The following is a 27,600-nucleotide window of genomic DNA, read 5'->3' as shown; positions in this document are numbered from 1 at the left end:
GCCCTGTCATTTTAAGCACTAATTAATTGGTTACCCTCCAGCTGGTCATCCTGAAATAGCAACAGTACTGTAAAATTTAGCCTTATGCAATAAAGAAAGTAAGAGAAAGCTAGAAACAGATCACATATGCATTTTACATACCCCTGCTTTGTGTTTGGATAAATCCATCCCAAATTGTGCTGGTCCAGCAGTCAAGACCACCCGACCAAAGAATGGATGGGAAACAATTTGAACAGCACGAGGAGGTAGCTGTTGCTCTTTCTGTTGCTGACTGGAGAGTTCAATCATTTCCTGCATGAACCGTAAGCCGTCTTCAGCATCAAGTGAACTTGCTGCCTGAGTAGTAGTAAAAAAAAAAAAAAAGAAAACCCAACAAAAAACCACCAGTTTCTTCTTAAATATTCAAGAAACTTGGAGGGGGAATTGGAATTATGTTTGCTTGGACAAGTGCTACAAAGATTTTAAAATACAGAGTGGATGCTCACTGTCACTTGCTCATCATTTCAAATACCTTTTACCACCTCCACCATCCAGACTAAAACCATACAAACATAGACCTTCTAAACAAATGGAAGCATCCCACACTGAAAGCTAGTGCTTTCACGTAAGATGCTGTTAGGTACGTCACTTTGACATGAACAGCCCCTGTCTAATTTAATGGAAGATTAGTTAAAAGTGCTGCTGAGGCAAAATATTAACAAGCATCAGCCTGCCAAATATAGTTGCATATCCAGCTCATGTGCCTTCTTCCACAGTCTGGATATCCCTCCCGAACCTCTAAGTGTCAGAAATCATTGCTAGTAGGATTTTACTGAAAGTGTTCAAAAAAAGTACTGTCAGGCCTCACTTGCACTGCATGCTGTACTAGTTGTACTCTTCCATCTTTAAGATGAATCAAACTGACTCCCATCTTCTTCAGTATCTCCAAGTGTTCAGGATTACTGGCCATAAAATCTCGGGCTCTCAATGGCGGTTTTGGTCCACTTCCCAAACTCTCTTCCCTGCCAGAAGATACTAGAGGTCAAATCTTTAGAAAACCAGATTATTCTTGAAACCTAACTTTCACATTATTCCTACCACGAGATTAGAATTCTTTGGAATAACACTGAGTACAAGCTTCACTAGAATGCAACTTCTCAGTCAAACTATCTTTTTTAAAAGTTGATACTATCAATAATTTTGTAGTGAAAAAAAGCACTTGCAGTGTTTATAACAAAACTACCACATTTATAAATAGCCTGCATTACTATAAGACTGACTAAACCTAGTTTTCCTTATGGAGTTGCTAGTCAGTTTTACTTAAGAAGTATAAATATCAAAAGAGCTGGTTAGACAGATAAACTTCCTCAGCTTGAACAGACTGCCCTAAATTCTTTGAAATAAATGAAGTTATGTATGGTAGTATGATTTGCTTACTACAAAGAAGAGTTGCAGAACTGTTTAAGAGTCCATAGAGATTAATTTTACAAATCAGAGAGACATACTTTCTGTAATACCTGGTCTACAATTACCACTTGGAAGACGTGGCTCATTAAGCTCCTTTTACTTGAAAGACTTGCTAATTCCTGCTGGAAATTAACTAAGTCTTGCTGATGATGCCAGAGAAAACATAACTGATTTTTCCTATAGCTAGGCTATCCATTCTAAAAGGACTACAAACTTGAGCAGAGCAAGCTCCAATACAGCTCAAATTTCTCCTTCCATGCATAACAGACCCTATCCCACTCACTCCTATGCTAACAAAAGACAGAAAATATTCATCTTACGCTCTGGAAATACCCCTAGGACAGCTTTTATCCACCACATTTTTCAAAGGTTCACGAATACTTTGAGCAAACATAGGATCATTTGGGAAAAGAATCTGGGTGTTTGGACAGGTCCAGTCAAAATTGCTGTCATCCAGCTCTGTGTATTCTGTAGTCTAAAATGAAAGATACAGATGACCTATTAAAAATGCTGGTTACACTTTTATACAAAGAAAAACCAACAGACAGACCTATCCTTACGTAATCTTTGTACTCAGGACATACAGCAGCTGAATGCAATAAATTTTCTACAATCACACAGATTCCAGGAATGAAGAATACATCATTCTTCTACGCCACACATTGCAGTAATAAAGGGTAACCAGTGCACGATAATCCCTTTCTAGGGACAGACAAATATAACACCCATTCTAATTTGTAACTTACCAAACTTGTATCCAGTTTCTAGAATTTTCCTGCAGAAACAGCTAGCAAACAGTACTTCTCAAGACCACTCATGACATGAAAGGAAGGAAACCACGAAAGGAAGTAGTTACAATTACGTTTGATGCCACCTTTATCAGAGTGGATCAGCTGCAGGCCTTAGGTCATTCTTGCTTCATATTACTAAGAATGTCACATCTTTTCATATGAACAAAAGATTCTCCTCCTCAGGAGCCATGCTGACGTGGAAGTCTGAATGGGCAAGGATGAATCTATATATAACTCAATCAATCTCTATTTTCAGAAAAGATGACAGAGCTAACATCTGCACAAATCACTGGTTTGTAACATGTAAAACCATGTGGAACACGTACAGCGATTTGGAGCCATATTTAGCCTGTTCTTAGTTTTGCAAATAACTGATTGGGTAACAGGCAAGTTAAATTTCTCACCTATAAAAGTTAATGTAGTATTTACCTACTGAATAAAAACACACCCCACTGTTCGCAATGTACTAGCTAATTAAAAATCAAGTATTTAAAGGCTCCCTTGAAAACAAGGCCTAAAAGGCTATTAGTTTACTGGAACAAACACTTTAAAGCATGTGACAAAGAGTAGTCACATTACTTAAGAAGGAAGGTCTTGCAAGCACAATTGCAAACATCAGCATAGTAAGACATAACATTTCCTGTTTATGAGTATAAATACAAACAGGATGTTGGGTTGATACTACAACTGTCACAGACAGTTTGGTTTACTAGCACTGTGTTTATATGAAAAATAATTTACACATTCCGTTCTTTCTTACCATTTTTTCCCCATCAGATAAATTCCATGAGTAACACGCTCATCTTTGCAGCCTTTTAGCCATTTAATGCATCTTTTTGACACCCTTTTCAATGGATCTTACTTATATTCTGAACATTAGCAGCTTTGACCTAAAAGAGCTTAAGAAAACTGCATCTGAACAATTTACATGGACCTTTTGGAGCAAGTTCAGAGGAGGCCACGAAGATGATCAGAGGGCTGGCGCACCTCTCCTGTGGAGACAGGCTGAGAGAGTTGGGGTTGTTCAGCCTGGAGAAGAGAATACTCCAGGGAGACTTTATAGCAGCCTTCCAGTACCTAAAGGGGCTGACAAGAAAGCTGAAGAGGGACTTTTTAAAAAGGCATGTACTGATAAGACAAGGGGAAATGGCTTTAGATTATATTGGAAATGGATTTAGATGAGGTATTAAGAAGAAATTCTTTACTATGAGGGTGGTGAGACACTAGAAAAAAGTTGGCCCAAAAAGTTGTGGCTGCCCCATCCCTGGAAGTGTGTAAGGCCAGGTTGGATGAGGCTTTGAGCAACCTGGTCTAGTGGAAGGTTGGAACTAGATGATCTTTAATGCCCCTTCCAACTCAAGCCATTCTATGATTCTATGAATTTACTCTATCCTCTTTATTGGCCTTCTATTAGCATTTGCATCAGCTGTGGAAATCCTGTTTGCCTCAAAAGTATCAACTTTTCATGTTAGCAACAGAAGTTATATAAAATGCTCCTTCACACCCTTCAGAGAATTTCCTGCATATTTAAAAAAGTCTCCATTTCCAAAACTAAAAGACAAAAGATGATACATGCTCAAACAAAGAACATTTCAGAGAGGGTGCAGGATCTCCATCATCAAGGAACATGAAAAAACCAACCCCATGACCCATTAAATGTATTACCAATGTTAGACACTAAGTGCAAGTAATTAAAAATTGTTCACTATCTAATGCTAGAGTCCATAAAACAGAGTGCTTTCTACTCAATATTTCTCTGGGACACATGGCTTGACATACAGCATGAGCATTTTCCCCTGATCCAGGTATTATTGTAAAACTCTTAGTAAAGGGTAAAAATAAAGGTACACAAACAAGAAAATTCATGTCCCTGATACCCTAGACACCTCTCTCTTTGCTTTCTCATTATTTCTTTTGCTTGCCAGAAGTACTACTGCCTTAAAAATAAATTGTGTCACCTTATTGAGCACAAACAAAACCTGCAAGTATTTATGATGCTTCACAGCACAGTTGTATTACTACAGGTTATTTTGGAAGGTTAAGTAATTTATAAACCCATAAATGTCCTCAGATTTACACAACAGATGCCTACTGCATGGATTAAACTAATTAAATAGTCTCAAAGCTGTAGCTGTATCTTGTCAAACCAACTTTGTAGCGGGCTCAAAAAACCTTTCAAAATTTACCAAGGACTCATGTAGTAAAATAAACAACAAAAGTTTAGGCACAGTGTTACAAATGATTTAGAGAAAAAAAAAGATGGAGATAAAAACATCCTAGTGTGTTCTTTTCAAATCTACAGAGATAGGGAATGATTTTCTTTTTAAATATTGCTAATATTCCACAGCTTTTTTCTCAAGATTCAGTTGTGCGGAATCCGGTCATACAAACATTATTCATAGTCATGTAACTGGCACTGTTAGTAGGATTAAATGCTTCATATTAAATGAAGTGTTACAACTAGTGTATTTCTTCAAACTATGATTTTTTCTGATTTTTCTTCCATTTCCTCTCATAAAAAAAAGGAACTGCTTCAAAGCACTACTAAAACTGATTAAACTCTTACTTACTGTATTTTTTTTAGCAACGGTTTGGTTTGTAGTGGAAAGCCAAAGTGGTAATAGATGAGCTTCTGTAGTGAAAATATAATCTTCAATGTCGAAAATCATGTCTTCCTTGTCAGCAAACAGCAGGTAAAGATATTTAAACATCTCCGCCAGAAAGAAAGAGTCCATTCTATGGAAAAAAGTGGATGTCCTTCAGGAAGATGCCCTTTTTTCTACAACATCACTAAAACAAATACTCCTATTGCTCCATCTCTGAAGACTTCATGACTATTATTGTTGAACTTAATTCCATTAGCATTCCTTTCACTTGGAAGAAACTTTGTTTGTAGGGAAATGATTCAGCATAATCATTACAAAGCAGCATTACTGAAAAAGAAAAACCTCCAGATTTGTAGTATATTGTTTGAAAGTAATTAATCAATTGCTCCGAGACAAATGAAACATGATTAAACTAAAAATATTCTTATGTAACAAACTAAAACTACTGAAATAGTTTACAGACTATGACAAATGCATATTTTAAGACTTGGTTATCAAACTGAAGACAGACAGCTATTCGAAAGTCAATTAATTCTATTATATAAACAGAGTAATTAGATTTTTTTCTGTAATCTTTTTATGAAAAAATTGTGAAAACTTTTACCTGTCTTCATGACTTCCTGTACGAACATCCTTCATTGCAGCAAACCCACAAGGTACTCTTGCATACTTGTTCAAGTTTTCAATGAGTGTTTTTCCTACTTCTAGATAGTAAGGGTCCCCAGTAGCCTAGAAAAGAAAACCCAATAAAAATCAAACCCAAACATATAGGTGCACTTAGACTTACTTTACAATCAGCAGCAATGATTTTCCTAATGCTAATTTATTGTTTCTGTACCATCTCAGACACCAGTAAAGACTAATTTATTAATATTGCTAGAGTCACAAGAGAGACTTCTGAGAGACTCCTGCATTACCTTCTATGGATATGCAGATACGCACATGGAAATACTCACAGAAACACAAGACATTTAGGCACTGCTCTTCTCTGCAAGGTACAAATGGCTTTAGCTCTTACTCTCCAAGATCTCTTTAGGAGAGACACGCAACACCTAAATATCTTCAAAAATATGGGCCTTTGTTACTAAACAGTTTTCTTCTAATTCTAGGCATATAAAACAAAATTCCTAGAACAATTTTTGATAACCAATACTTTCATCTTCTTTATATACAAACTGGCTGCAGTAGATAAAATAAGCTGGAGGTATGCTACTCCTTCTACATTGAAATAAAATATCAACAGAATTCTAGCTGCTAGATAAAGTGACAAAAAGTCAGAGGAATGAAAATTATCTTACCTTATACAGGAAATAAGTGCTTTCAGCAAATTCAGGCCTTAAAGGATGCTGAGCCCAGTGAACTCTAAAGTCTGTTGTGAATGCCTGAGGAAGAAAAAGAACAGACAAAAATAAATTCAAGAATAAAAACCAAACACAGGTTTATTTTGAATCCTACTTATTACAGTAGTTAAAGTACACAACAGTGGAGGACTGAAGGCCCAACATCAGTCTCAGGAGGCTACAAGAACATTTGCCCAGTTAGTACATTTGAGTCCAAAACCTAAACCAGTGCTCTAGCCCACTTAGTACGAGTGAGATTTAAGCTCGTGTTAGTGCAGCAGTCTGGACACCACCCAGCTTCTTAATAAGTGTCCAGCAAGTGGAGTTCTGGCAAGACGTAACAGATGAAAACTTGTGGTCCAGACCCAGAAGGCAGCACGCAGCCTCCAACCACTCCTGTCAGCACAAATGCACAACTGCTGCACTCCAACTAGAGCAGTCTGTTGAAGGGCCACTACAAAGAGACCACTCAAGCTTTGACAAATACCATTTTTGCAAACATACCTACCACCTGACACTTCCACTGCATTAAACTGTCATTTCAGACTGACAGATGGTGAGCAGCTGTTTCTAACATAAGAAATACCACAGACTAAAAGTCAGTTACCTAAAAATTTCCTAGTCTATGTGTTCACTCTTAATCTGTTCACTGGCAAAAGCCACTTCTGTGATGGCTTACATCCACTACCAGTTAGTTCACTCTAGGGTTTAAACTAAGCCTTTGCTAAAGGCATAACTGATCTTTCAAAGTTTCCTTCCTAAGTACAAAGCACTGAAAAACCAACCCAAAAGAGTTCTGAGGAGCCAAATCATACCATTTTAAAAGCACTCAAAAAAATTATTCCAGCGCTTAGAGTGCATTCTTTGGTCTCAATATCCACATTAGGTGAATGTGATGTTAATTAAATGTTCTCTTAACAGAAATAAGCCTACACTAGGGAAAGTCAAAATTAAAACTGGAGTCAGAAGCGCTCTTGTATATTCTGGATCATCACAGAATAAGGACACACACTTCAGCAGGTAAACAAGCTTTTCCGTGCAGAATTAACTTGCTCAAACACTGCACTCACTTGCAGTATCTGCAGGTAAGTTTGTGTACCTACTTACAATATGCAAAATTTCAGAACGTTCTCCCAGAACAATTCAGTCCTTGGGTTAAAGATGGCTGTGATCTTCAGCATTAATGCTATTATATTACTAAGCAGCTACTACTACATGTGCTTGTACAGGTTTTGCATACTGAAATGAGTCAAGGTCAATTTTGAAAGGCTGAAATATAAAGTCTAAGCAATTATTAACAGCAGCAGCTTCCTATGATTCTGTTAATTACAGCAAAACTGAAGGAAAAATATTTCATATCCAAAACACAGTTGTCATATGTGCAGAACTGTAGATCACAGGAGAATGTTGTAGAAATGAGCCTTTGGTTTTAATAACAGGTATACCTACTATTCTTTTCAAACGGATATCTGAGACTGCTCAAATTGAGGTAAGAATCAGTTTACACAATCAAAAAATTGCTACCTTACCTCCGGGAGAAAGTTATGCTTTTTTATAACCTGATACAGCATCTCATGAGTTTCAATAGCAGGTCTAATATCGCCCTTCAACACCTAAAATTAAAAAATAAAATTAACACTAATTCACCATGCATAAGAGTAATATTCAGAGTTAGGCACAGCCACTGTGTTCATGTAAAGCTACAGACCAATTTCTACATTTCCAGCAGATACACTGAAAGGGGGTAATATTTACAGTATGTAAGCCATAGATATTCCATTAAAGCTTTTTAAGCACAATCAGTGACCTTATTAGGACTACTGCCTATGTAGAAAAAGGACCTCTATCATTTACAGAGAACTGGTGGAAATGGGACTTTGTCTTAAATGGCACACAAACTAGAAAATTTGTCACTAGACTATTAAAAAGGCAGCTTAATTTCAGTGTTTTTAATGACTGGTGGTGAAGGAAGGAAATCATACGGACATACTTTTCCTCATTCTCAACATGGCCAGAATACAAGTTTACTTGCATCATAGCATTGAAGTTACAGGAAGAATCAGTACAGGAATCCTCTTTCAGTATTTCTGAAAGTCAGACTACTAAGCTTGACTTGTCAATTATATATCCAATCTATTTAATTATTTACTTGTTATTAGGATCATCTGTGCATGGGTTTAACCTTACCTGCAATCCAGGGAAGAAAGCTAGCAAAGAATCCATCCAGGTCCTAGCATTTAGCATTGGTTTATGAATATGAACATCAAGAAGAAGAGGTGGTTGGCTAATGTATCTCATTATGGCATTGTAGTGCTGACAAACATCAGAAAAATCATGAGTTTATACAATCAGTACATTTTACAAAACAGATACAGATTACCAGACTATGGAATTTTATTTCAAAGGAAGAACCAATACTACACTGGCATCATTACTGCATTTGGCAATGCACACTAATTTCTAGTTTTGCAAAATAAAAATATGCGTAGTAAATACTGAAAAGCTCCACAGTATTACACATGGAATACACATGACATTTTCCAAGTAATACACATACACAAAAGTATATTCAGCAGCCACACAATAAACAAGTAACTATCACAGTTAAGGTACGTTTGTTTTGGCTGAATTTTTAAGCACACACTAAACAAAGCTCAAATTGCTTTCTCTGAACAAGAGAATTCTAAAGCAAATGTGTCTCAGAAGAAGGGGAAAAGGAGGTACAGAAAACCAAAGCAACTGGACTTGATGGCTCAGAACTTTAAACCCCACGAGCTCACTTGTCAACTTACTGACTTCCAATCCTACTACTCCCCAAAACAACTGTCTTTCCTTTTTTCTGAAGCACAAGAAGGTACAATCATGAACACATGAGCCAAATCAATAGGAAACAGTTAATGGACACAACAGGGGTGAAAAAATAAAGAAGTGGCTGCAGGTTAGGAATATGAAATAATCATTACACTTAGAGCATTGCAGCAGGCCTTTAGCTGCTGAATTATTCAAATTTTAACATTGCTTATGATAGAAAATTATGCTATATAAAATAATTTTATTATATAACATGTTTTTATTGGATATTACTATTTTCAAAAGAAAGAATACTTTCATGAAAGAATAACGATGCTAACAAAGCTGTTTAGTAATCTTACAAATCTAGTAATCTAGGTGTGCTTTTCAGGTTGTATACTGGGCCTTAGGATCCGCAGTTCAATGCAAGATCCAGGCTTTGATTTTCAGCTCTTTTTTCTTGCTCCAGGACAGAAAGAACTTGTACTGTGGCTTGTAACAAGTGGCCTTTATGTTGTTTTACAGAAACATTTGCAGTATTACACTCTCCAAGGTGATCCTGAAATACAGCTTCTCCTGTACTGGAAACATGGAAAAAGATCCAGAAGATTCCAATTTTCATTGGATGGGGTTAAAATATCAGCTCAGGTGACAATTCACCCAAGATTAGCAAGAACTCATAGTAATAAGAACTGGCACTAGACACATCAGAAGTCACAGAAATTCTGCTAAAGATCTCTTTATAAGCTTCTCGAGACTAACAACTGACTGACAATACAATTAGTCTTAAATTTGTCTTACGGAAGGCACAAACCTGAGCAAGGTGTTAACTTACCGTGTTAAATCTTTCCAGGAAACTGTCATCTCCCAGCAAGACATAGGCTTTTAATAAATATTCATAATATGAATCTATTCCTGCTCCAACTCCACTATCTAGAAACAGCATAAAATGAAAAGGTGGTTTTGCTTTAAATAGCTATATGGATATATCCCCTTGGTTTCATGTTTACTTTAAAGGCTCTTTCAGCAAAAGGAAAAGCCTCCTATCACTAGAATTAAGGCACAGATGGATGCGGAGACACAATACTGTATATCTATAGTAAAGGCTTTGCAATATCAGTGCACATAATACGAACAGACATCCACTGAAGCCAGTTGTTTCACTTTCCTCATATGAAAATATTTCCACTGGCTGCCAAAAATAACCACGGTCCTATTTATACTTTTCCTATGTATTCATAGTAGAATCTCTGAAAATTTATCCCAAGGCATTTCCCTCTCAGTATTAAAGTGAATCAGAGAACACTTCCTTTGCAATGAATAAAACTAGTTTTGTTGCCAAAACACCCTCCCAGAGCAAAGCCAGGCTTTTGTAGCTTGTTTCTCCAGCACTTAAATTATTTAAGTCCAGTTGCCTATCCCATTAATATTTTTAAGTAGTCTAGATAAGCATGTTTGGGGCAGGGGGGTGTCCAGATTTTTTTCTTGCCCAAAACCATTTGCGGTTACTGATTTCAAGTCAGAATATCACACACCTTTGCGGACCCAGTCTCCAGTATGAATATTAATTGTAACGCCCACTAAATTGCTGCTGCGCTGTCTCTTTTCCCAAATAAAATCAAGCGCTTTCCGGGCATATTCCTGCAACAGCAAAAAATGCTAATTAAAGGAAATTAGAGAAACACAGATCCTAAAGACTGTTATTCTTTTGTCTGTTGAAATTAAGATCCTAGGGAGTAATAAGATGTTTCATATCTAACAATTCTATAACTCAGTATTACACTTAGATCCTACAATGTTCAGTCCACATTTTATATAGTTACTCAACTGCTGATTAGAAAGAATAGTGCTTGACTACTCAACTATTTGCCTAAGACCATACAGTGTATTACCAAGTTAAACATCCTTCTGCATGGGTTAGTACACAAGTTGCATACATTCTTTATGTGTACAAAATTAACTTTAAGGTAACAACCTATGCAACAAAAATGGCTTTAAATCACGAAACAGATTCATGGGATTTTAGCGGACGAGTTCTACCCAAACACACAACACAGGCCCAGCTATGCTTCCACTGGGTTCCGTGACATGAAGTGAAATACCAGGCACATAATGAAAGGGTTTGTTGGCTTTTTTTTTTTTTGGTATTGTATCAATGAAATCACACCTGCAAGCATTTTTATTTATCTTTCCACTGACAATACACCCTTGGGTAGGTCTTGCACATGTTCAGTGGGACTATACAAGTGTGGGTTTATTATTTTTTTTAAGCTGCATTTCAAGGACCAAATATTGCACTTTTCTTCTTACTAGTCCTGATCTCTTTATCCCAAAGCTATGCAAGCGTTATCCTTTATCTACTCTTCAGTATATTTATCTTGTTTACTTCTATATTACTTTAACTACTTTCAAACAAAACTATTTCCTGTGGGTTTTTTTCTTTGTAAAATCAGATTAGGGGAAAAAGCCCCAAAACATGACAAATATGAACACATGCAAACCTTTTGTGCAGAACACCTAAGATATGCACTCATTTCATGAACTCAAAATTGTTTTTCCAAAATTAAAGAAATGTAACAGAACACTAATGAATACCTAATCCAAAAAATAAGTTAGCATGGAAAGCAAACCTCAAATATAGATGTTCCTGTGAATCGGCTTAAAGCTGCAAACTCAAGGATCAAGGTACCTGCACAAGCTGTACAGGTATCAGTTTCTGTTCCTGTTCGCGCTTCTGGATGTCTTACACCGAATTTTAAGTTAACCTAGAGAAAAGTAGATATCATCATCTTTATTCTTACTTGCCGAAAGAATTTACACTTCTATGATAGGTCTGTAGAGCAACTATATAACTTTTTCTAAAAGGCAAGAAAAAAAGATCACACAGCCCCCTTCGGTTTTGCTCTGCCTTACCACACACTATCAACTCAAACATGCACATAAGGTTATGCAGAACTACTCAAAACACTCAACCCTCCAAAACAAGGACTGGCCTAAATACCTGTTGCCTGGTTCACTCACAATTTGAATAAAAGCATACCACCCTGAAAATCTAATTCTAGCTATTTATTTACCAGCAAACTAGGAACTCAGAACATCACAAGTGCTCAACATTAAGCTTTGTAAATATCTTGCTACTCCTGGCTCCAGAGAATACCTGCAAGATGGGCCCGCTTTTGTGGCAGGCACAACATTTTTGCATTCTGAAGAGGGCCCTCTCAGCAGAAGCCTGTCAAAGCCTGAACATTTTGAATTAGCCATTTTTACTAGAAAAGTGCTGATTTACTGAGCCTAAATTTTTAATTTCTGGGAAAAATTTTCCAGTCAAAGCTACATCTCACAAAATCAATGGATAATGCGCATGGGAAGTAGTTTTCTGTCATTCAAACAGGATGCACCATGCTTTGTTTGAATATGAAAGTTTTTACATTGAGTATTTTTTGATTACAGCTAACTTTGCCCTCTTAAAAATGTGGATGTAGATTAATCAGTTTTGTGCTAAATTCAGAAGCAAACGCTTGCAAGTTCTCTTTCAATGTCTTAGTGAATGATATGTACTAAAACAAAAATTCCTCTCCTCAGCTTCTTGGTGATGCCTACAGTAGCAGGGAGCAAGAAATCAGTAGACAGTGATTAGATGAGATTTCTGCTGTTACTATTTACACAAAACAATGTATATTAGAATTTTCAGAGCTGGAAATGTAGGTATTCAGAGCCTAAATCTGTATTTGAAAATACTAGGTAGCATGTATTACAAATGAGCACTTTATCAGCTCTTATTTTCTGTACACTGATTAAATATACAAGTGATTTTATAAACAGAGATAAAAACAAAACAACAAAAATTTTGCATAGAGAAGTAATCCTGAATTGCAGAAACCAAAGAACTTACTCTTGGATAAGGGAGACCACTAGTGGTATTAAAAGCAGGTAAAAGCTTGTAGCCTAGTTCCTTTGCCATGTGCAGAAGTTCACCGTTGTACCACTGCATATATTCACCTTTTTCTTTCAGCATAATTGCCACTGAATGCCCACCTAGGAGACCCCTAAACACAAGACAAATTATCCACAATCTCAAAAGGTACATTCATCTGAACAGCAATGCAAAACTTTCCACAATTAGATGTCCATGTACATAACTGTGCTATATTCACATAGCCCTAGTTTTCAGAAATGCTGAGCAGATGCAACTCCCAATTACAAGTGAGGTTAGCTGTCAGTATTTCGGAAGCAATTCTGTATTGTTTAGGACTGAGTCCTAAACTGTAGAGGAATCACTGACTCCACTGACAGTTAGTCAAGAATAACCAGCACCTCTAAAACTGCACATAATAGATTAAAACTAACCTGCTCTGATCCTGCATTGAGCTGCAAGTTGGACTAGAGACCTCCGGAGGTCACTTTCAACCTGAAATAATCTATTATACCGAGTATGGAAATGTTCTATCTGTTAAATCAAGTACTGAACAGCGTAATTTGTAAGACTGTTTCCATTAAATAAAAACCAATGCTACCTAAGCACACAATTTTTATTTATTTTTTTTTTTTAATCAAAACCCCTCTGCCTGCAGCAGCTAGATGGGGATCAACTTCACTGCATTAATTCCTGCCCAGCATTTTAAAACCTTTTTTAGGGCAGGTGTCAAGCTATTCTAACTGACAAAGGCACAACTGTTTTAAATGAGGGGAAACAGCACAGAACCATAGAACCATAGAATCATAGAATGGTTTGGGTTGGAAGGGGCCTTAAAGATCATTTAGTTCCAACCCTCTGCCATGAGCAGGGACACCTTCCACAAGACCAGGCTGCCCACAGTTCTGTCCAGCCTGGCCTTGAACACTTCAAGGGATAGGGCATTCACAACTTCTCTGGGCAACCTGTGCCAGTCTCTCACCACCCTCACAGTAAATAATTTCTTCCTTATATCTAATCTAAATACATACAGAAAGGTATGCCTTAAGGACATGTAGCTGAAAAAGACATTTTTAAGAGTTTTGAAAACGTAGAAGTTACTCACCCAAGGACTCTTATGTTGGTTTCAAAGACAGATACTACTATGTCGTTATCTAAATTAACATCCTTTATTACTTTTTTTACAGCCTCTTCAAACTCTTTGGTTTTATTTAATACCTGGAATACAAATATAAGCAGGTGTTTAGGTTCCAACATAGCTAATACAATCACAATCAGGTATAGAAGAACTAGAGCAATGAATTAAAAAAGAAAGCATTTAACATGCCTTAGATCGATATCGTGGTCCTGCAGGGGCGACATACAGTGCGACAGACATTGGTAGCATTGTTTTTCTCATGACATACACGGAAGAGAATAAAAGCTGTACACAAAGAATGAAGTCACTGAGAATGTACCTACCCAGACATTTATTTGTTTGTTCCTTCCCTACTCCCTCACCATGACTGTAGTGCAACAGGACTCACTGGCCTGTAGCTATGCTAGCAGAGTGGGCAAAGGCTGGCCTGCTCTGACGCCTCCAATTTCACAGAAGCCTCCTACCCACCGACTAAGGAGCCACATCCTAAGTTCAGTGAATTGTCCTAGCAGTCTTCCTCCTCGCAACAGTTTTCTTCTTGTGCCTGAAGAACAGCTCCGTTATTTCCTACAGATTTTCTTTCACACTTTCTTTTAATTCAATCAATCTTTAAGAATCTTTGTTAGCCAAGTTTTTATCATAAGTACCTTTAAATTCTACAACTGTTAATCCTGCTTTAAGACAAGAAAACAATAAATGAATCACAATAATCCATTTGAGTGGTGTCTGTTAGAGACAGGGAGGTCCAGACTCCACATTTTCAACATTTGTGGTGCTGATTCAAAAGAGCCAATGGTCACCTCATAGCACATCATAAAAAGGGAACAGCCATCAGAGAAAAGACCACTATATGATTCAAGCACCAAATCAGTGAAATAAGGATTTTCAAAACAGATTTACTCATAGACGTGAACGGCCAGAAATTCCTGATTTCCAAACTCTATCTTATGATGACAAAATATGTCAAAGGGATTGAAATCTAACAAAAAGTAGTTTATTAATGATTGGAATCTTTTAATAAGAGATGGAACACAAGAAGTTTGGCAACATTTCCTATCAAACATGTCCAGGGTTGCATTTTTTAAACGTATATTTAAGCACACACAAATTCATCCATGTGAGGTGTACACAGAATTCAAAACCACAAATAATTCAGTAGGTATTAAGAGGTGTTCACCTATAAGTTATAATGTTGCTTAAGACTATAACGGAAAGCAAACCCACATACTTTAAGTTAAAGCCCAAGAAAAGAAAGATAAGAAAGCAACAATGTAATGTGAAGTAACTGTTGTAGTTTTCTTTTTTGCAACAAACTCCAAACACCACCATCACAGAACTTGGAAGTTCTTACAAGCAATAGCCACTCCAAACAGATAGTCAGAGGTCAAAAGTGAAGAAAAATTTGTATTTTTAATGTATAATTTAACAAAATAGAAATCTAAAAGTAAGTCTGAGCATCAGAAGACAATCTTTTTGTTTTATTAGTAGATTAAACTTACCACAAGAGTGTCCAAGGTATCAATCAAGGTCAGTGAAAATCTATGAAACAAAATTTAAAACAGATTTACTATTGACCTGTATGTGTATAAATTAAATTGTTTTTCATAGTAACCAATACCATAGGAGAAACTAAATTCTGACAGACCACTAGCTGCAAAAAAATTAGTTGTACACAATATATTTAATATCAAAACACCCTACTAAGTTTTTTCTCTTTGTTAGTGACCAGAATAGGAGCTGACTGAAACAAGCTACAATTTACAGAGATATCTTAATTTACTGCAAAGCTTTCAAACTTCTTGTAAGCAAATTAATTTTTTTATTTCTAGTCTCCAATGGAATCCAAGAAACCCAGTAGAATAGTCCAAAGTCTTTTTCAAACTTCTTTTTTCTTTTTCAAAAAATTAAGAGTGTTGACTTATTAAGTGTAATAATAAAAATATTTAGAAAGATCAAAAATCATTCCAAACTAAATTTCTCTAGAAACTGTTCCAGTTACCTACTTCAGAAAAAGCTGCAGTTTGGTACAATCAAACTCAGTGTTAAATTTAGTGGTGGAAGACTAAAGAAAATGCTGTTCTTTTGTTATGAAACTTCCTCTGTGGGATAGAACAGAACAGGAAAAGGTACAATAAAGTGCAGTAAGAGGGGACTGAAGGTATGCAACAGCTGCACTTGGAACAAGTGAACAGACAAGTGCTCTTCAGCCTGCAAAAATAAAAGCTTAAGTGTCATTATATGAAGATTTTAAAACTGCACATGGCATGAAGAAAGTGAACGAGAATCTGTATTCACTGTTTCTCACCGTAAGTTTCACCTGGCTAGTGCCACCTTGCCTGCACTAGCAAGTGGCAGGCTTAAAATAAATAACTACTTGTTCCATAAAAAGAGACCATCAAGTCAGATCCACACTATTTGAAACAGTAATAGCACAACAAGGCTTGTCCTGTTCATAAATTCTTCTCTAGGGCTGTTCTAGTGCATACAAGCTGAGTAGACCTTTAGCTGAACTTGATAAAATTGCTCCTATGTTAAGAAACACACACAATGCATGGAATAGAATTTACAGAATATGATAGTCCTAAAATTGAAAACTTTGGAAACAGTTACAACTGCCTACTGAAGAACAAGCGTCAAGAATTTAAGCAAGTGCCTAATGTTTGAGACCCTGTAGGCAACATATGTCTACGCACAGAATGTAATTAAAATTGTAATTAAGTGGTCATAGATTATAATTTTTTTTTTTTTTTAAATTTGTGAAGATATAATGGCATTCCGTGAGTGTCGTTCTACAAGAGAGAGAGATCAACTAGTGGCTGTGCACAGTAGGGGAGACCATGCATTGCACAGCTAGAGAGAAAGCTGGTTTAAGTATAATTCCCTAGCCCTCCTGGGAAACAGAACTGACCTATCTTGCCCTGTCATTTTATATTGCAAAGGCTTGTAGAGCACAGGACTGATGAGCCAGCTGGCTAGAAAAGGGATTATATAAGAAATCTGATAAATAAGAATGTAGCTAATTATCAAAACTGAAAAAAATCGTGTATACAGAAAAATAAGACATACTATTCGATGCATCTAAGCAGATGAAATGTACTTTTACTCAAATGATAGCATGTAATTATGTAAAAAAAGAGCATTAAAAAGAATGCACAACCAGGATTAAAAATACATTTTCTTGACATTTCTTCCTCATCAGTCATATCTCGCAATACCTCCAAGGCAGCAGGCTTATATAGGAATTTCTAGACTAAGGTACTTTTGTATATAATAAAAAAAAGAACAAAATGACATGCTCAATATCATACAGAGAATTTGAAGTAGTATTTAAGACAAGCACTTCACCCTTGATTAATGCTATTCTGCTTAGGGACACTATGTAGTGATACCAATAAAAAAAGAGCATTAGCTATTTGTTATTAAAGTATTGCTCTATAAACATAAAACTGCACACATACAGACAAAAAAGGAATCAATCACAAACACTTTCAGAGTAAGTCAATTTTGTCTGATTGTTCAATTGAACACAGAGAAAAACAGTCCTTAAACCTACATTTTGCTGTCCAAAGAGTCAGTACTTTGTATTATAAGCTATCTTAAAAGAAAAAATATGAAGAATTTCCATGTCTGAAATAATGTTTTATACTTTGGTGAAGGCCTCAGGCTACCACACACATGACAATCATTTGACTAATTATGTTTTCAGAGAGCTTTCTACTAAAAATAAAAGGCATTTTAAATATCACTTATAAGGCCAACATAATGGGTAACAGTTTTCTGTTCTGTGCAGCTCATAATTAACCTTTATAACCTCTATTGAGCAGTCACATTTACTAATACCATAAATGTCAGCTCACATATGGAAGGCTTTCCTACCAAAAAAAATGTTTTTAATAATTTTCCAAGTATCTTTTGATCTCATTCACTGTCAATTCTCTTTTTCTGACTAAGGTACAATTTCACATCCGTTAATATCATGGGAGAAAATAACGAAAGTAAGTATTTCTTACAAATGTAAATTTCTGGATATGTCAACTGAACAAATAAATTTTATGGGCTGTAAATTGTACTTAGATTTCTAAATGTTTACATGAGACAGACAGTAACCATTTCAAACACTAACTTTCCCAAGGCATCATCCACATCCCCTCGGCTTGGTTCCTGACCCCGTACTCGTCCACGACAAGTTAAAGGCATGAGTTCATCAGCTGGATACGCATGCTCCTGTAAGAGAAACAAAACAAGGCAATAAGTTAAAACTGTTACAGCCATTTCAGCAACTCTTCAGAGCCCGTTAAAAGGAAGCCAAATTGTGCCATACTTCAGAAAAACTCCATGACAATCACAGAACCTTTAAGGTGGGAAGGGACCTCTAAAGGTTATCTTGTCCAACCCCTCTACTCAAGCAAGGCCACCTAGACCCAGCTGCCCAGAACCATGTCCAGACAACTTTTGAGTATCTCTAATGAAGGAAACTCCACAACCTCTCTAGGCAACCTGTGCCAGTATTCTGTCACCTTCACAGTAAAAAAGTGTTTCCCGATGTTCAGAGAAACCCCCCATGTTTCAGTTTGTGCCCATTGCCTCTGGTCCTGTTATTGGGCACCTCTGAGAAAAGCCTGGCTCCATCTTCTTTACGTCCTCCCCTCAGGTATTCATCTACATTCATGAGATCCTCCTGAGCTTTCTCTGTGCCAGGCTGACCAGTCCCATCTCTTTCAGCCTTTCCCCACAGGAAAGATGCTGCATTATCTTTATGACCCTTTATTGGACTCTGTGCAGTATATCTCTCTTGTAGTGGGGAGGCCAGAACTGAACACAGTACTCCAGGTGTGGCATCACCAGTGCTGAGTAGAGGGGAAGGATCACCTCCCTCGACCTGCTGGCAATGTTTCGCCTAATGCAGCCCAGAATACCTTTAGCTGCCTTTGCCACAGGGCATGTTGCTGGCTCATAGTCAACTTGGAGTCCACCAGGACAGCCAGGTCTTTTTCTGCTGAGATGCTTTCCAGATGGGTGGCTGGAAATGATTAAATGTGAACAGAACAACAGGACCTCTTTCTCTCTAACCTCCCAGAGAAGTCTGGAACAAGTAATGCACATCCAACAAAAAAACCCAACACACCAATTAACTTAAATAGTTAATCGTGTGCTTTCTGCAACAAGGTGCATATGACACTTTCTATAATATTTTTGAGGCAGAAGTAATCATCTCAAAGATGAATTCAAAACCTAAAACTAATGCAAACATTATAAAGTGGTTGGTATTTCATGGAGACAACAGTGGGAATTAAGACTTTAAAGTGACTTTGGAAATATTTCCAAATGAACATAAGTGACTCAGGGTCACAATCGGTGACAGATAAGAGAACTCACTTAGAAGGTAAAATAAAAATTTGGCAAATCACTACACAAGGCATAGCAAAAGATAACATTCAGAAAAAAAAAAGCTTATCAAGATTGAGACTTTTACAAATATAGCTTTTTTTCAAGGGAGAGACTGCTGTATTTTTTTTAAGCAATGGTTACTTTCCATATTTCTAGAAAAAGCACTCTGCAAAGCATCCTGTATTGTAATATTATTTCTCATCAGTCAGTCAGAAATAACAGGAGTTGCATCACTGCCCAAGTCAAGCAGACTGAATAGAACGCCTGTTCCTATTCCCTCTCAAGTAAATGCAAGTTTTGCTGGTTTAAGCTAACACCAAAATAGGATATCCAATGAAATAGAAACAGATTTGAAATTCATCATCGTGTAATAGGAGAGGTTTACTGAAAAATTTTCAGAGAGGCCACTGACATTAGTAAAGATGAATCTTAAATATATCTACTTTCAACAAACATCCACAAAATTGCCACACCACTAGAAGCCAAATTCAAGTGATTTGGGATGGGGATGGAGCTTCTCTCTTTTGATTTCATCAGGAAACTGGCCATTGTACTGTACCATCCTATTTTACTTTTAGTGGAGAACTAACATGTGGCAAGATAAAAAAGTTCAACTACTGAATGTGTTTACTTACAGTTTCAGTGCAAAGTCTTCCCAAATATATGGAAGAAAAAAAAAAAAAAAAAGATCTACATTCAAACATGAAACAGAGGAAAAGAAGGAACAATCATCTATAAATAAACAGCTCTTACAGCAACTTCTTTTGAAAATGAAGTTTTGTTTCCCTGTCTACCACCCTCTCAAGAGTTTTAGTCTTTGCATGACTCCGTTCTCCTCAAGTTTAACTACGAAAGCCAGAATTCAGTCTTCACCAGCAAATGCTTCAGTCTTCACCAGCAAATGCTCTGACCACACAACCCAAGTCTTGGAAAGCAAATGCAGGGACTGTGAGAATGAAGACCTTAGGCCCACTGTAGGAGAGGATCAGGTTCGAGACCATCTTAAGAACCTGAACATGCACAAGTCCATGGGACCTGATGAAATCCATCCACGGGTCCTGAAGGAGCTGGCGAATGAAGTTGCTAAGCCACTGTCCATCATATTCGAAAAATCCTGGCAGTCAGGTGAAGTTCCCGATGACTGGAAGAAGGGTAATATAACCCCCATTTTCAAGAAGGGGAAGGTGGAAGACCCGGGGAACTACAGACCAGTCAGCCTCACCTCTGTGCCTGGCAAAATCTTGGAACAGTTTCTCCTGGAAAACATGCTAAGGCACATGAAAAACAACGAGGTGGTTGGTGACAGCCAACATGGTTTCACTAAGGGGAAATCCTGCCTGACCAATTTGGTGGCCTTCTATGATGGAGCCACGGAACTGATGGACAGCGGCAGAGCAGTTGATGTCATCTACCTGGACTTGTGCAAAGCATTCAACACTGTCCCACATGACATCCTTGTCTCTAAATTGGAGAGACATCAATTTGATAGATGGACCACTCAGTGGATAAAAAACTGGCTCGATGGCCGCACGCAAAGAGTTGTGGTAAATGGCTCGATGTCCAGTTGGAAAACTGTAACGAGTGGTGTCCCTCAGGGATCGGTGTTGGGACCGGTCCTGTTCAACATCTTTGTCAGTGACATGGACAGTGGGATTGAGTGCGCCCTCAGCAAGTTTGCCGATGACACCAAGCTGTGTGGTTCGCTTGATACGCTGGAGGGAAGGGATGCCATCCAGAGGGACCTTGACACGCTTGTGAGGTGGGCCGATGCCAACCTTATGAAGTTTAACCAAGCCAAGTGCAAGGTCCTACATCTGGGTCGGGGCAACCCCAGGCACTGCTACAGGCTGGGCAGAGAAGAGATTCAGAGCAGCCCTGCAGAAAAGGACTTGGGGGTGTTGGTTGACGAGAAGCTTAACATGAGCCGGCAGTGTGCGCTTGCAGCCCAGAAAGCCAACCGCATCCTGGGCTGCATCAAAAGAAGCGTGGCCAGCAGGTCGAAGGAGGTGATCCTGCCCCTCTACTCTGCTCTTGTGAGACCCCACTTGGAGTACTGCGTACAGTTCTGGTGTCCTCAACATAAAAAGGACATGGAGCTGTTGGAGCGAGTCCAGAGGAGGGCCACGAGGATGATAAGAGGGCTGGAGCACCTCCCATATGAAGACAGGCTGAGAAAGTTGGGGCTGTTCAGCCTGGAGAAGAGAAGGCTGCGTGGTGACCTCATAGCAGCCTTCCAGTATCTGAAGGGGGTCTACAAGGATGCTGGGGAGGGACTCTTCCTTAGGGACTGTAGTGGTAGGACAAGGGGTAATGGGTTCAAACTTAAACAGGGGAAGTTTAGATTAGATATAAGGAAGAAGTTCTTTACAGTGAGGGTGGTGAAGCACTGGAATGGGTTGCCCAGGGAGGTTGTGGATGCTCCATCCCTGGCGGTGTTCAAGGCCAGGTTGGACAGAGCCTTGAGCCACGTGGTTTAGGGCAAGGTGTCCCTGCCCATGGCAGGGGGGTTGGAACTAGATGATCTTAAGGTCCTTTCCAACCCTTACGATTCTATGATTCTATGATTCTATGATTCTATGAATCAAGATCATTTTAATATGGCTCAGATGTTTCTGAGCATCTGTGCAGTGTATTCAGAAAAACAGACTTAAACAGTACACAAGAAAAGCAATGTCAAAATCAGTATCTCTGGCTTAAATAATGGAGAAAAAAAGTGATAAAAATTCTGGAAAAAACCGCCTTCTAGTCTTACAAAATCATAAGGAACTAGAAGCATTTTGAAAAATAGAAGTTCACTTATTCTCTGTCTAGAATACGAAAGCTACTGGGTCAAGTGACTTCCCAAATTGCAACTTTTCCCCTTCCAAGTAAGCTCAAAGGAAGGTAACAAGACATAGAACATGATACAAATGTTTCAATAAACATACTTCTGGAAAATATTATAAAATGCAGCTAAACACATACTCTGGAATTTCTACACATTCTGACCAACAGATGATCCTATTGCCTGACGTTGGAGCTGTAAAGTCAGGGCAGAACAGTACTTGATTAATGAAAAAAGACACAAGGCTAACAGTGCTGTAAACCAAAAAATACCTACTGGTGCCAAGTGACTGACATTTTCACATATTCTTTCTGACAGTCAAGAAGAAAAGAATTCTGATTATTACACATGTTGCTGAAGGAATGGAAAAAATAAAAACCAACCCACCACCAAAAAAAAAGGAGCTTTTTACTCAAAGCTCCTGTTAACAACTGAAAATAAGACAAGGGAGTTTCCCCCTTGCACACAAACATGAATTTTCAGACTTCTTAATACAAAAGTCTAAACCACATATTAATAGAAACAGAAAATCAAAACCCTTCAGGTGGTTGTTTCAAAAGCAGCTGCAAAAATACTTCATTTTCCTCCTGTCAGAATCAAGTCTGATACTCTAACCTTTTTTTCAACTTTAAACAAACAAATCATATTTCTCTGTTTGTTTAGTGCTCTAGCATACGTGGCAAGCAAATATCCTTTTGGCTTCGAAGTTTCCAGGATAGCTGAGGTCATTCTTCTCTTTCATCCAGAATTTTCTTGCTTCAGGTGTAGCAAGACACCTGCTAGTTTCCAATTCATCACACAGTGAGCACAGGTCCTTTCTACCAGGATATAAGATTTTACCCAATTTTGCCAAAGATGTAACAGTTTTTCCTTCAGAATGCCATGGGAAACACAAGCCAAGTGTTTTTCATGGAACCAGGTCCTAAGTAACAAGTTACAAATTATCACCAAAAAGGCTCATGTTTGTTAAACTGCTAAGGTGTCAAAAGCAAGAACTAATATTAAAAAGAATAACTACACATTCTTCAAAAATACCCTTGGTTGGCTTTCTATCCATTCTAGAGTTCTATAACTCTCCCATAATGTATAAGCTTGTAACTCACAAGCTTTTTAAAGTATTAAACCATAATACAGAAACTGGGATTTGTAGCAAGATACGGTCAGAGACAGCGGTTTGTCCTGCAGGAACTGGTGCCATTTAAAAAAAAAAGAGCCACAAAGAATGTACAGAAAGTTTGTTAATGGAAACTCAGTAAGAATGCATCTTTTATATTTATCTTAATCACATTCACAGTTTATCCTCAGAAGTGTCGTACTTACAGTATATTTGAAAGTAATTATTACTTGAGGAAAGTCAGTCCACTCTAACAAACTCTTTATTCTTAAACATATCTAAACTAAGCTAATGTATTTCAAGGCTGATTAGAGTGCAGAATGGCTCACGTATCCAGAACACAAAGATACCTGCACAGAAAATCACAAGTCATATTAAAAGAAACCATAGTAAGCATGGTTCAGTCATATGATGGTCACATACTCAGAAGAGGCTAGAATGTGTAGATATGAAGCTAGATCCCCTCTTTGTTCTACAAACAGTATTTGTTTGTAAAAGAGCTACCAAACTGCATCTACCATACCTTACCGCAAAAGGAATATTGTACGTATTTTTTTACCTACAAAGTAAGATCAATTTCTGCTCTCCAGAATCTGACGACTACAGACAGCTCTTCTTGAGCTTCCTTTTCCTAGTATTTTTAGGAGTCTGGAATTTCAGTACAAATACTTTACTAAAATTAAAACTGTTCATAGCTTGATGTGAGATATACTGGTTTGAGAAACATCAGGCACAGATTAATAATTCCTAGCTACCATTCTGAAAGCCTTCATAACCTTCCTGACACTGCTCTTTCTGAAAGTAACATTTCTTCATTTACTTTTAAAGGCAATACAGGTGCTCTTACTAATTTAGCTTTGTTTCTGTCCCTACCTCCCTGATATTTCTCTAGAACATCTGGGCTGTATCAAAAGGAGTGTGACCAGCAGGTCACAGGCTCCTCTATTCTGCTCTCATGAGACCCCACTTGGAGTATTGTGTACAGTTCTGGTGTCCTCAACATAAAAAGGACATGGAGCTGTTGGAGCAAGTTCAGAGGAGGGCCACGAGGATGATAAGAGGGCTGGAGCACCTCCCGTGTGAAGACGGTCTGAGAGAGTTGGGGCTGTTCAGCCTGGAGAAGAGAAGGCTGCGTGGAGACCTCATAGCAGCCTTCCAGTATCTGAAGGGAGCCTACAAGGATGCTGGAGAGGGGCTCTTCATCAGGGACTGTAGCAACAGGATAAAGGGTAATGGGTTTAAACTTAAACAGGGGAAGTTCAGGTTAGATATAAGGAAGTTCTTTACTGTGGGGGAGGTGAGGCGCTGGAACAGGTTGCCCAAGGAAGTTGTGAATGCTCCATCCCTGGCAGTGTTCAAGGCCAGGTTGGACAGAGCCTTGGGTGACACGTTCTAGTGTGAGGCATCCCTGCCCATGGCAGGGGAGTTGGAACTCGATGATCTTAAAGTCCTTTCTAACCTGAACCATTCTATGATTCTATGATATTGTAGGTTGCTTCCTCTCCCACGTCAGCAATAACAACTCTGAAAAAATTAAACCAACAAGTATTTTACTTACCATATAATTGCTATATGCATGATCAAACATTTCAAGCACTTGGTTTCTAAAAAAAGAAACAGGGAAAAGCATTAGTGGTCTGCCTCACAATGGCCTTTAACTCACCATCTTAGAATAGCAAGATGTATTACACTTTAATATCTGAGTATCAGTAACAGGTCCTCTACTAATGTACTCTACTCAAGTAAATGAAATATAGCAGAGTAATTTTTCCTAATTTGTCTACTTTCCTTCACTGCAGAAAGACTATTTCTTCACCTAACATGAAATTAAGCATTTGAGGATCTCTTTCAACGTCTTGTGCTTCCCCTTAAATATCTGTAGATGTCACCCACACATTAAAGCTAGAGATGGGACCCATTCCATGCTCAGCAAAAACTAGCAAACAGAATTATATTCTGCTTATAATCACCAATACTAAAACCTACTGACACAGCATAAATTCCTGTCCATGATTCAGAAAAGGACCATAAGTTATGAGGTACACCTCTTCCTTGCATTAGAAGTCTTGGCAAGCAAATACTAAAGAAAACCCTTGAAGATACATTTATTTTACATGTTTGAAAAGCTGTCAGTGTGAGAAACACTACTATATAAAAAAGCACTGGGTTTTTTTTGAGACAGTACCACTTCCAATTGTTCCTAACTGTTTTACTGAGGAGCCCTGCAAGGCAAAAGAGCATGCTAATTTCTAAGCTACCAATAACATAATTCACAATCTCTGCTGACAAGACTGAACATAAAAGAGACAAGAACACTACAATTATACTCTAAATATCTGATTTAGTTCAGTGACTTGGAAATTGAAGTTGTTTTAACTCATCAAATGCTTTAAGTCATCAAAAGAGCAGAGTATAATGCTTTTTTCAGGTACTTCACAGACTATATCCAGTCTGCAGTTCTAGGGTGCATTTCAGCAGACAAAACCCCAGCGTCTGGCACACAGGTGCCACATCCAGATGAACTAAGCATACAATGCTGTTCAGTGATGCCGCATGCAAAAAGCTTCTTAAAACTTTTATTTCTGTACACACAACTTACATCTACAGGGCATTTTCTGAAATAATTTCTGCGACTGTCATTAAATAAATACACAAATAACCTGCCGTTATTCAGAAATGATCCAGCTCAGTCCCTCAAATACAAACTGTGGCAAGACATTACTTGCCTATGCCTGGGCATCAGATGATGCAGTGACTGCAAGTTATGAACACAAAAACTTTAAAACCAACTGGTGAATGAAATTTAAACATACAAAACACTATACACACAAAGTACTCTGAGAACCCAAGATGGAAAACCTCAGTAACTGTAAACATTATCAAAGTTAAATACCAACTTATATCTAGCGATTAACAACCATGAAAGTATCCGGAGTGTTTCTCCAGCAGACTTTTTGCACAATTATTCCATGCAACTGATCAGTAGATGGGAGGAGGAGGATGATGAAACTGCCCTAATATTCTAAGATTGTCGTATGCTTGATTACATATTTGTCTAAAAAACCCTACTCCATGCAGTGCAATACATTGCAACCTATATTGTAGTCTTTGTCCTTCAACTAAAAACTATACTAAAAGAGAATCTGTACATGCACAGGGGACCAAAATAGTCTACCTTATATATAGCAACTAAGCAAGAACACATGTAAACATTTACCTTTTTTATGACTCCCAAACACTCACTTGCTACAGAGGCAAAGCCATAATTAGACCAACTGACTATGGATTTAGATTTACCTTTGATCACTTTTACCTATAATTACACGCAACCACTGGCTACAATCTTCAAGACAGCAGCTCTCAAGCCTATGGCAGAAGGGTCTGACCGACACACAGCAGAGACGATGAGGGGGCTGCCTGCCCCAAAGAGCCGTGGTGACCTGACTCTAAACACTAGCCCGGCTCTGGGATACACACCTCAAACACTGACGGGAGACAGAAACCCCTCGTCTCGTAGAGTCCTCAGTGCGAGTGAAAAAGGAACAGCAGAAGCATTATCTAGCGAGGGGTACAGCCGCACTCGCCGAGCCCAACCCCCGGAGGTAGCGCAGATCCCCCTACCCCAGCATAGCTCCTGGCCCCGCCGGCCTCTGCCCCCGCCTATCTGGCAACCCCGAGGGAGACCCGGCGCCGCCGTCCTTCCCCAACCCCTGCTCCCGGCCCGGCCCCCCGCGGCGGCGCTCACCCCAACTGGCGCTTCTCCTCCTTGCTCATGGCCCCGGCGCCCGGGGCGGCCGCCAGCACGGATGAGGCGGAGAGCAGGCCAAGGGCCAGGAGCTTCCACGGCCTCCTCCAGCGGGGCCCCCGGTCGTCGTCTCCTCCGCCGCCGCCCCCCTGGCAGCCCGCAGCTCGGCTCATGGCCGCGGCCGCCTGCCCGCTGCCGCTAGGCCCGGCTCCGGCCCATCTCGCCCGCTGCCCGCCCCTCGCGGCACGGCAGCCGCGGCTCCCAGCGCCGACGCGCAGGCGGAAGGGACCGGCCCTCCGCTTTCCTGTGGCGTAGCCAAGGAAACCGCCTCACTCTGCCACTTCCTGGTCGCCCCGCACGCACCAATAGAAACGGGATCAGGAACGCCGCGAAGCGGGAGGGCGCGCGGGCCACGTGACGGCAGAGGCACGCCGGGGGAGCGGGCGACGTGGACAAAAGGAGGGGCGGGCAGGGCGGGGGCAGCGCCGGACTGCAACTCCCGGCA

The 27,600-nt window shown here is 38.9% G+C and overlaps 1 protein-coding gene across 6 annotated transcripts in view; it reads right to left on the bottom strand.

Moving 5' to 3' along the window:
- Positions 1–27,500, bottom strand: part of EDEM3 (ER degradation enhancing alpha-mannosidase like protein 3) — a 34,359-nt gene extending 6,859 nt beyond the window's left edge. For 3 of the 6 annotated variants that reach the window (XM_030495828.1, XM_030495833.1, XM_030495834.1), the window contains exons 1-17: positions 27,096–27,500; positions 24,909–24,954; positions 18,148–18,248; positions 15,524–15,563; positions 13,992–14,104; positions 12,866–13,019; positions 11,604–11,738; positions 10,509–10,614; positions 9,809–9,906; positions 8,371–8,496; positions 7,713–7,796; positions 6,142–6,225; positions 5,448–5,572; positions 4,808–4,973; positions 1,767–1,921; positions 848–1,001; positions 142–336 (exon numbers count right to left, since the gene is read on the bottom strand). In XM_030495828.1, coding sequence (XP_030351688.1) covers positions 142–336; positions 848–1,001; positions 1,767–1,921; positions 4,808–4,973; positions 5,448–5,572; positions 6,142–6,225; positions 7,713–7,796; positions 8,371–8,496; positions 9,809–9,906; positions 10,509–10,614; positions 11,604–11,738; positions 12,866–13,019; positions 13,992–14,104; positions 15,524–15,563; positions 18,148–18,248; positions 24,909–24,954; positions 27,096–27,268 — 2,055 coding nt within the window. In that variant the 5' untranslated portion in view covers positions 27,269–27,500. The remainder of the gene's footprint in view (positions 1–141; positions 337–847; positions 1,002–1,766; positions 1,922–4,807; positions 4,974–5,447; positions 5,573–6,141; positions 6,226–7,712; positions 7,797–8,370; positions 8,497–9,808; positions 9,907–10,508; positions 10,615–11,603; positions 11,739–12,865; positions 13,020–13,991; positions 14,105–15,523; positions 15,564–18,147; positions 18,249–24,908; positions 24,955–27,095) is intronic. The other 3 variants (XM_030495829.1, XM_030495831.1, XM_030495832.1) reach the window with 2 other exon arrangements.
- Positions 27,501–27,600: the final 100 nt, after the last annotated feature.

This window comes from Strigops habroptila, chromosome 8 (genome assembly GCF_004027225.2).
Source record: "Strigops habroptila isolate Jane chromosome 8, bStrHab1.2.pri, whole genome shotgun sequence".
In the NCBI taxonomy this organism is placed as follows: domain Eukaryota; kingdom Metazoa; phylum Chordata; class Aves; order Psittaciformes; family Psittacidae; genus Strigops; species Strigops habroptila.
The sequence above is the reverse complement of the archived record's forward strand: the minus strand, read 5'-3'. Positions and strand labels throughout refer to the sequence as shown.